Source organism: Antechinus flavipes, chromosome 4 (assembly GCF_016432865.1).
Source record: "Antechinus flavipes isolate AdamAnt ecotype Samford, QLD, Australia chromosome 4, AdamAnt_v2, whole genome shotgun sequence".
NCBI classification, from domain to species: Eukaryota; Metazoa; Chordata; class Mammalia; order Dasyuromorphia; family Dasyuridae; genus Antechinus; species Antechinus flavipes.
Genome location: NC_067401.1, coordinates 52959336 through 52970114, shown reverse-complemented (window position 1 = coordinate 52970114; position 10779 = coordinate 52959336). Strand labels below are relative to the sequence as shown.

The 10779-nt window shown below is 36.7% G+C and overlaps 1 protein-coding gene across 1 annotated transcript; it reads left to right on the top strand.

The window, feature by feature from the left end:
- The first annotated feature begins 4740 nt into the window (after positions 1 to 4740).
- Positions 4741 to 6273, top strand: LOC127562438 (olfactory receptor 11A1-like). Its single transcript, XM_051998156.1, has one exon. The coding sequence runs from the start codon at positions 4818 to 4820 to the stop codon at positions 5760 to 5762; it is 945 nt and encodes a 314-aa protein (XP_051854116.1). The 5' UTR covers positions 4741 to 4817; the 3' UTR covers positions 5763 to 6273.
- The last annotated feature ends 4506 nt before the right edge of the window (positions 6274 to 10779 follow it).

Here is a 10779-nt window from a genome sequence, read left to right as displayed (position 1 = left end):
AGATTTTAAGGCATTCTAGGGCATTCCCTACCTCCCAGTGTGATCGGTCCACTCCATATTAGGCCATTTAATTGTTAGGAAGACCTTAGGGCAGTCAGGTGGTACAGTGGAGAGAGCATTCTCCCTGAGTTCACATCTGATTTCAGACAGAAACAAGCAATGTGATCCTGGGCAAATCACTTCATCCTGTTTGTCTCAGTTTCCTCATCTGTCAAATGAGCTATAGAAGGAAATGACAAATCACTCCAATATTTGTGCCAAAAAAACCCCAAATGAAGTCATGAAAAGTTGGACACAATTGAACCACAACAACCACCTTTGTTAAGATAAGCCCAAATCTACTTACATACACACACACACACACACACACACACACACACACACACATATATATATCATGTATCACAAAAAGCTCCACCAACTTCCCTATATACTGAGGGAGAACACCATCAAAATAATAAGATTTTCCTTTTTACACTAAGAGACTCATCCGTTTCACTTTTTGTATGAGTGTTGATGAAAACAGTTCATGGCATTTGTAAAACGGAATCTCAGTTTTCTAAGTTTACTTAAAGCAAAGATTGTTCTCATCTTAGTTCCTTATGATAATAGTAATAGTTAACATTTACTTACTGTTTCAAAGTATGCAGAGTACTGTGTGTGTTTATACAAATACACATTTATGTGTATATGTGTGCTGTTGTTGATGTGTCTGACTCTTTGTGACCCATTTGGGGTTTTCTTGGCAAAGATACTGGAGGGGCTTGCCATTTTCCTCTCCAGATAATTTTACAGATGAGGAAACTGAGGCAAACAAAGTTAAATGACTTGCCCAGGGTCAAACAGTTAGTCAAACCTGAGACCAGATTTGAGGATGAGTCTTCCTGGTTCCAAGTCCAGTGCTCTCTTATTATCCGTATTTTATAAATGAGGAAATTTATAGAAGGATAAATGACCTACGTAGAGTCATACAACAAGCAAATGCTTGAAGCAAGAATCAAACTCAGATCTTCCTGATTTCAACCCAGTTCTATAAAATATACCAACTACCATCCTATAAAACAAGGCTTTTTCAAAAAGCATCTCTTTGCAATGAATAGATTAAATTCTTAGTTTACTATTGGTGGCTAAGCTCTAGATAGACTGGCTTACTCTTCTTTGTCCTTCAATCTGGTGAGAACTTCAAGTATTATGGGAAAGCCACTATGCCAAGTGCTGAAGATTTTTTTTAATTGAGAAGTCCCTTTTCTCAAGATTCTCACATTCTAATGATGCTTGTGACATGAGCACAGGTAAGTAAATACAAAGTAATTTCACTCAGGAAGGAGCAGACTCTTAACAAAGTGGCAGAGAAGAGAATTTCACAGTTCAAAATACTGGAAGTGGAATAAATGAAGCTGCTCGTTTCTATATTGAAATCTTGAAAACCCATTCCTAAAGATGTGCTCTCAAGCTAAAATAAGGGCTTTCCCTGTAGTGTGATAAGAGTGAATAGAGCCTGAGGGCAAGAAAAAGATCTGAGTTCTAATCAGTTTAGACTAACTTTGTAACTGTAAAATGAGGCTCCCCTGAGTTCCCTTATAGCTTGTTTATTTTATGGTTATTCTCCTTGTCAAGGTGCTCTCCTTTCCCTTATCTGTTGGAGCCATCTTCCTGGTCTATTATCTTTGCCTGTCTGCCTTTTTAGAATGCTGGAGTGTAGCATATCTGTAATTCCAAATCTTGTTCTGCTCAGCGGTCACTCCTCTCTGGGCCTTGCTTTGTAACTGCCTTCAATATCTGGGCAAAGCAGTTTTAACCCCTTTATTGTATTGTTCATGGACATGCACGTAGTGTCAAGTACACATGCATAGCTTAGCTCAAATTCTATAAAGAGGGATTTGTGCAATGCAGAAGTTACAAGGGTACCTGTGTGCATGTTTATTTATCTGTTCGAAGAGATAAGAAAAAGAATTCTCCTTGCCTGCCACCTCACAGAGATATTCAGAGAAAGAGCCATTTCTAGTGATAATCAACCTGCCTGGCCCTGAATGTTCAAAGGCCCCATACTAGAACGATTGCTATCTAAACCAGTGGCCCTCAAACTTTTGTTCTCAATATCTTTATCCTATTAAAAATGATTGAGGATCTGTCCAGAGTTTCTGTTTATGTGGATTATAGTTAGAGATATTGATCACATTAAAAAATAAAAACTAATTATGAATTTGTAGACTCTGAAAGGATTTCAGAGATTCTCAGGCTGTTCTGGACCATGCTTTGAGAACCACTGATCTAGACAATAACTTAAGAAGAAATGGAAGAGGAAGGAGCTTCCAGTTAGTTAGGAAAGACCTGAAGCTCACATACACTTAGTCAGCTCATAAGTCACCCAGACCAGCATCCAGTCAAAGATGTAGGAGTACTCTCTGATCTACCCCAGGGTGCAGATTTCCCTTTGATATTTTTTCCCCTGGAAGACTATCCTTGGTTCCTTGCCAACATATTTCACACCTTCCCTCCATAGGGATACACCATTATGGACCCTGGGCCAAAGAATCCCACAGAAAGAGCAGCATGATGTTGGGGGTGGGAATAGACTGAGAGTCTGAATCCCTTCTTGGGCAAGATAACCCCAGATCCCTTCTAACCCTCAATCTGTGACTTTAGGATCTTTTTTAGGTTTTATCAGACCAATTTCTTGGCAATGTTAGTGCACATAGGCCTTTTTACTTCCAGCTTCCTCAAGCAGAGCTATTGTGGCACTGAAGAGATATATCTCCCTCTTTCCCATAATGGGAAAAATAATATAAATGAGGAAGGACAGCAAATGGGAAGCCTAGCAGATGGCTATTACATGACAAATAAATAAACGTTTTTTTTAAGTTGGAAGGGAAAAAGTACTTAAAAAAAAAGATCTTGTGTAATATCTATCTACTATGTTGCCTGCCAAACTTCCTCTTCTCAGTTTCCTTTGTCTTCTTCCCATCCCTTTCTTTGATCTCTAGCTGTTTCATGTATAAATTCTGTCATCCCAACTAGATTTTGAACACCTAATGAACACTCATGATATCTTCCTTTACCTTGTATCCATGATAGTGTCTACATAGAACTGTGTGTATACAAGATATTCAATAAAATCTTGTTCCCTAACTTCTCCCTTTTGCTTTCTGACTCTTCTCTTCACATTACCTCCATTTCTTTCTTCTGTTCTACCTTTTCTTTATGTTTTCCTCCCTTTTTCTCTCTGTCTTCTCTACCGTTTTGAAATATGAGAGCTGTAAGTGAATATAGGAATGTAAAGATTAATTGTAATTCTTACTCTGCTTTCTTCTCTTTCCTCTTCAACATTCATTCTTACTGATCTTCATTCAGTGCTGAATTTGAAAGAGTTGTTTTCATTCACTGTCTCCAATTTAACATCACTCACTTCTCAATTTCTTGTAGTGTAGTTTCTGATGATTTTATATAATCAAAGCTAGTCTCACCAATGTTATCAATGATATTTTAACTGTAATAAAAATTGTCTTTTCTCAGTGCTTTTCCTGTAGTTAAGTCTGTGGTCCATAACTATTTATTAAACAACTACTATATTCTGGACTCTGTGTTAAGCAGTGAGGATACAAAAAAAGACAAAAACCAGTCCCTGCCCTCAAAAAACTCACAAGCTAATGGGGAGCACAACAAAAACATATGCAAACAAGCTATATACAGAATAAATAGGAGGGAAGGTCCTAGAATTCAAAGGGGTTGGTAAAGGATTCCTGTAGAAGGTGGGATTTTAGACGGGATTTAAAGGAAGCCAGGGAAGCCAGTAATGAGAGGAGCGAGGGTATTCCAGGCATGGGAGACAGGTAGAGGGATGGAGAGTTTTGTTTATGGAAACGGAAGGAGGCCATTGGGCAACCCTTTTCATATCATTATTCTTCACACTCCGTGTCCCAGCAAAAATGTACCTGCAATTGTCTCCTAAACTTAAGATTTCATCACTCATCACTTCTCTGTAGTTTTAAAAGCAACCTTCTGTGCCTGGAATATGTGCCCTCTTATCCCCATCTTGCAGAATCCTTTCAAAGTCTCCTCTGAAGTTCTAGCTCTTCTATCAACCTTTCCTGATCCCTTTAGTTGTTAAATTACCTTCTATTTACTTATCAATATTTACTTATACTTATTTATGTTGTGTTCCATTGACAGAGGACAAGACATTTCCTTTTTTTGTCACTGTTATCTCCACTGCCTAGCACAAAGTATGAGTTTAATAAATGTCTGTTAATTGAATTTCTATGTTAAGCTTTGAAAGTAAAAGCAATCCATGAAAGATCTAAAATCAGGAATCAGAAACAGCACTTTCCTGCTTCAGTCTGAGGGCCCTGTGCATAAAGCACAGCGCCCTGCACAGAGATGGAAGGGAAAAGATGTTTAATAAGCACCAACGATGTGTCAGGCCCTGTGACAAGCACTTTGCCATTGCAATCTCATTGTGTCATCACAATAACCCTGGAAGTCAGGTGCTGTTATTAAACCCACTTGACCATTGAGAAAAAAGACATAGAAAAAGGTGAAAGGACTTGGCTGGGATGACACATCTTGTCAGTATCTGAGGCCGGATTTGAACTGGGGACTTCTTGACCCTAGGCCCAGCACTCTGTCCCTGCATCCCCTTCTGTCTCTTCACACACGCATCTGAGTGCTTATCTCATGGCAATGAGACAAGCAATCTGTCCATCTATCCCAAACCCTCAAGTGAATTTAAAACGAGAAAATACTGTGAAGGTTCTCAGGCTCAATGTCATTGCCAAGCTCACATTTCGCCATTATGATCCTCCGTAGATAAGCCAGACATGGCTCGTCCTCCCTGGGAGAATCAGACAGCCATTGTGGAATTTGTGCTCCTGGGCTTTTCAACCCTTCGGCAGCTGAACCTTGCCCTTTTCACCACCTTTTTGGCGGCCTATATCTTCACCGTCACTGGGAACATGCTCATCGTTCTCCTTGTTCTGCTCGACCACCATCTTCACATCCCCATGTACTTTTTCCTGGTAAACCTTTCCTTCCTGGAGATCGGGTACACCTCCAACATTGTCCCAAAGATGCTGGCGAGTCTCTTCGCTGGGCAGAGAGCCATATCGGTGGCCGGCTGCCTCACGCAGTTTTATTTCTTTGGGTCCCTGGCGGCCACGGAGTGCCTCTTGCTGGCTGCCATGGCCTACGACCGCTACCTGGCTATTTGCCGGCCTCTTCACTACGCCGTCCTCATGAATGGCCAGGTCTGCCTCGGGCTGGCCGCAGGCTCCTGGGTCGGGTGCTTCCTCCTCACAGCCTTCTCCATCGTCCTGCTGTCTAGGCTGACCTTCTGTGGACCCAACGAGATCGATCACTTCTTCTGCGACTTCGCTCCCCTCGTCCGGCTCTCCTGCACAGACACCTCCCTGACAGAGACCCTGGCCTTTGCCACCTCCTCTGCGGTGACTTTGGTCCCTTTTCTCCTGATTACAGCTTCCTACTCCTGCATCCTCGCCACCATCCTGAGGATCCCCTCCAATGCTGGCCGCCACAAGGCCTTCTCCACCTGCTCCTCCCACTTCACTGTGGTCACCATGTTCTACGGGACACTAATCGCCACATATCTTGCCCCCTCGGCCCATTCATCCCAGTTTCTCCGCAAAGTGTTTTCTCTGCTCTACACCATCCTGACCCCTATGTTCAATCCCATCATCTACAGCCTGAGGAACAGAGACATCCACGAGGCCCTGAAGAGATATCTGAGCAGAAAGACACTCCAATGAGGCTATGGAAACAGATGTTTGTACAGGGATGGTATCCCATGAGAGCCAGGGGTTTCACACAAACAAAACAAGACCAGTTTTTTAAATACAAAGTATTTGAACTCTTTATATGTATGTGCACATACTTAGATATACACACATATCTATTTATAGCTTGCTTTGGAGATTTTAAGGCGTTCTAGGGCATTCCCTACCTCCCAGTGTGATCAGTCCACTCCATATTAGGCCATTTAATTGTTAGGAAGACCTTAGGGCAGTCAGGTGGTACAGTGGAAAGAGCATTCTCCCTGAGTTCACATCTGATTTCAGACACAAACAAGCAATGTGATCCTGGGCAAATCACTTCATCCTGTTTGTCTCAGTTTCCTCATCTGTCAAATGAGCTATAGAAGGAAATGACAAATCACTCCAATATTTGTGCCAAAAAAACCCCAAATGAAGTCATGAAAAGTTGGACACAATTGAACCACAACAACCATCTTTGTTAAGATAAGCCCAAATCTACTTACATACACACACACACACACACACACACACACACACACACATATATATATATCATGTATCACAAAAAGCTCCACCAACTTCCCTATATACTGAGGGAGAACACCATCAAAATAATAAGATTTTCCTTTTTACACTAAGAGACTCATCCGTTTCACTTTTTGTATGAGTGTTGATGAAAACAGTTCATGGCATTTGTAAAACGGAATCTCAGTTTTCTAAGTTTACTTAAAGCAAAGATTGTTCTCATCTTAGTTCCTTATGATAATAGTAATAGTTAACATTTACTTACTGTTTCAAAGTATGCAGAGTACTGTGTGTGTTTATACAAATACACATTTATGTGTATATGTGTGCTGTTGTTGATGTGTCTGACTCTTTGTGACCCATTTGGGGTTTTCTTGGCAAAGATACTGGAGGGGCTTGCCATTTTCCTCTCCAGATAATTTTACAGATGAGGAAACTGAGGCAAACAAAGTTAAATGACTTGCCCAGGGTCAAACAGTTAGTCAAACCTGAGACCAGATTTGAGGATGAGTCTTCCTGGTTCCAAGTCCAGTGCTCTCTTATTATCCGTATTTTATAAATGAGGAAATTTATAGAAGGATAAATGACCTACGTAGAGTCATACAACAAGCAAATGCTTGAAGCAAGAATCAAACTCAGATCTTCCTGATTTCAACCCAGTTCTATAAAATATACCAACTACCATCCTATAAAACAAGGCTTTTTCAAAAAGCATCTCTTTGCAATGAATAGATTAAATTCTTAGTTTACTATTGGTGGCTAAGCTCTAGATAGACTGGCTTACTCTTCTTTGTCCTTCAATCTGGTGAGAAATTCAAGTATTATGGGAAAGCCACTATGCCAAGTGCTGAAGATTTTTTTTAATTGAGAAGTCCCTTTTCTCAAGATTCTCACATTCTAATGATGCTTGTGACATGAGCACAGGTAAGTAAATACAAAGTAATTTCACTCAGGAAGGAGCAGACTCTTAACAAAGTGGCAGGGAAGAAAACAAAAAAGGTTTCCCAAAAAAGGGGAAGTATTTGAGCCAAATTTTTGATAAAACTATGAATCCTAAAAAGCAAAAGTGATCCATTCCAAGCATAAGGTCTACACAGAGAATAGCAATAAAATAGCAAATTGTAGGTGTGGCTAGTTCCAGTTACCTGGAAAAGAGTGAATGAAAGGGAGCAATATAAAATGTCTACAAAGGTAAGTGAAGACCAAATCATGAAGAGCTTCAAATGTTAGGTTGAAGAGTTTGTGCTTTTTTCTAGGGCAATAGAGAGTCATTGAAAGTTTTGAGTAATGAAGTGATATAATCAGACCCATGTCTTAGAAGTATTTGTTTTTTAGCTACATGAATAATGTATTGGATGAGGGAAGGTCTAGAAGTAGGAAAAACAATTAGAAATAGTCCTGTCAAGATGTGGTGAAGTTGTAGCTTAAGACAGTAGCTATATGAGCTATATAAGGAAAAAGAGAAGAAAGAATCAAAACCTGAAATCAGAGGTGGGACAAAAGAAAGAAAAGAACTTTAACAGGAAATAAACAGTCCATTTAATTTATAAATCACAAATGTTAGGCAAATTCCCTTTCTTTTACTACCTTTTACTAACTACTACTCTTATTTCTACATAGAGGTTGTAAGAACATAGAGAGGAAAGAAATAAAAGTCATAATGAAGTACACATTTAACAATAATGTCTGTGAATATGAGTAGTATTAATTCATGCATAAAATGGAAAAAGAGTGAATGGATTAGAAAAGAGACTCTGACAACATTGTTTATCAGAACACTTTTGAACACAAAGAATTATGTAAAGTTAAAATGAGGAAGTGGAGTAAAATCTATTATGTGTCAGCTGAACTTAGAAAAGGAAGGATAACTAGCAATCAGGATTTCAGAGAAGATTACAGTGAGTTTAAATGTGATAAAAAGAGATAAGCTAGAAAATTATATTATGCTTAAAGGCACCAAAAATAAAAAATCAACATCACTATTTAAGGCATGCACATCTAATAGCATGTCATATAAATACTTAAAGGAAAAGTTAAACAAATTAGGAGAAATAGATAATAAAAATATAATAGTTTGGAACCTTAATGTACTCTTTTCAAACCTAGACAAATCTAATGCAAAGGTGAAAAAAATAAAGAAATTAAAAACCTGACTAGAACATTAGAAAAATTAAAGATCACAGTTCTCTGGTGCTTACAAAATGGGAACAAGAAGTAGTTTACATACCTTTAAGCTTGACATAGTACCTTTATAAAAACTAATATATATTGTGGCATAAAGAACTCACCCAAAATGTAGAAAGACCAAAAAACTAAAAATATTATTTTTTATCATGATAAAATAAAAATAATATTCAGTAAAGAACCATTAAATAAATAAAGAGCAGTTGGCAACTAAATAACTTGCCCCTGAAGAACTAGCAAATTAAAAAATAAATTATAGAAGAAAATGTTACTTAAAAGTAACGATTGGACATCATCATTGGACATCGTAACATGAAAAGCATCTAAAGCAATTGTAAGGGAAACTGCATAATTATGAATATTTCTCATTAATAAAAGAAAGGACAAATCAATGAATTGAGGACACAACTCAAAAACTCAATCCTTTTATAATAACAAATCTACAATCCTCAACAAAGCAACGAAATTGAAATCCTGAAAATTAAAGAAAATATTAATAAAATTTAAGACAAAAGTAACATTGAATTGATAAATGTAACTAGTAGTAGTTTTCTTTTGGGAAGGTGAGAGTGGAACTAATAAAACAGATTTTTAAAATAGACAACTTAATTTTTATTTTTAAAAAAGATGAAAACAAAAATGTTTATAGCAAAAATGAAAAGAACTTAAAAGATGAAAAAAAATAAAGAAAATCATTTAAAAAAATTTTAAAATAAGACTATACATGAACATATAAAACTGTAAAATACTTAGATTAACAAAAGAACTAGACTATTTTGATGGCAGATTTCAGAAAAAGACATTGCAGAAGACAACCTCCCCCCCAAAAAAAACCTCTCTAGGATTTACAAATACATCCTAACATTCAAATAACAAATCATTTCAATTCTACACAAGTTGTGGCTTAAGCAAAGAATATTTTTCCAATCCCTTTCTATGATATCAATATCAAGATTAAATTGATCTTGATATTTCAAAGAGGGAGCACAAAGTAGAGAAAAAAAACTATAGACCAAATATCCCTAAGGAACATGGACACCAAAATTTTAAATAAAATTTTAGCAAATTTACAATAATAAATTAAAAGGATTCTATAATCTGAGTAGATTGGATTACAATTGAGAATGCAGGCTTTCAAGATAAGAAGGATGATAAATATAATAAATTTTGTTAATATAAATAATAAAGCTCTATGATTATAGTAATAGATTCTGAAAAGGGTTTTTGATAGAATCTATCATTTTTATTAAAAACTCTAAAAAGCATAGGGATAAATTGATATTTCCTCAATCTACTAAATTATATCTACATAAATCCAAAAGCAAATATTATATGTAATAGAATAAAATTAGAGACCTTTCCATAAGACCAGGGATAAAGCCAAGATTCTCATTATCACCATCAAAGATACATAATCTTTGAAATACCAGCTGTAGCTATAAGGCAATAAAGAGAAATCAAGGGAAGAACCATGAGCAAAAATGAAGAAAAAAAATATTTCTTTTATAGATAGAGTACTGGGCTTGAGAAAGATTCATCTGACCTCAGACACTTAGTAGCTGTATAACCCTTAGAAAGTCACTTTAACCCTATTTGGTTTCCTCATCTGTATAATGGGCTGGAAAAAGAAATGCCAAACTATTCTAGTAAATTTGTCATGAAAACCCCAAAATGGAGTCACAAAGAACTGGACATGACTGAAATGACTAGACAACAACAACAACAACAATTAGCTTCAAAAACCTAAGGAATCAGCAAAAAATTAATTGAATAGTTATTAAACTTAGTGAAATTACAGGACATAAAATAAATCCACACAAATAATCAGACTTCCTATACATCACTGACAAAATCCAGCAAAAAGACCTAGAAAGATAAGTCACATTCATAATATTTACAATCTAGAGATTATTTGGGAGTGTATCTTACAAAGATGTATCAAAATTTATATAAATCTATCCATAAAACACTTTTGCAGGAATAAAGACAGACTACATAATTAGAGACAAGGATTGCTAATAGCTAGTTTGAGCCAATATAATAAAAGACAATATTACCTAAATTATTTTAGTATTCAGTACTGTATCAAACTACCAAAGGGAAATTTTATAAAGTTAGAAATAAAAGTAACAAAATTTATTCAGTTCATTCAGAGGAACAAAAGGCCAAAAATATCGAGTAATAATAATTTTTAAAATGGAATGAAGGAGTCTAGCAGTGCCAGATCTCAAATTATACTACAAAGCTGTGGTCATTAAAATGACCTAATAATGTTTTTTTGTTTCTTTGTTTCTTTTTTAAG

What these genes read in the sequence shown, in the direction of transcription:
- LOC127562438 (XM_051998156.1), top strand. Translation starts at nt 4,818, where the DNA reads ATGGCTCGTCCTCCCTGGGAGAATCAGACAGCCATTGTGGAATTTGTG.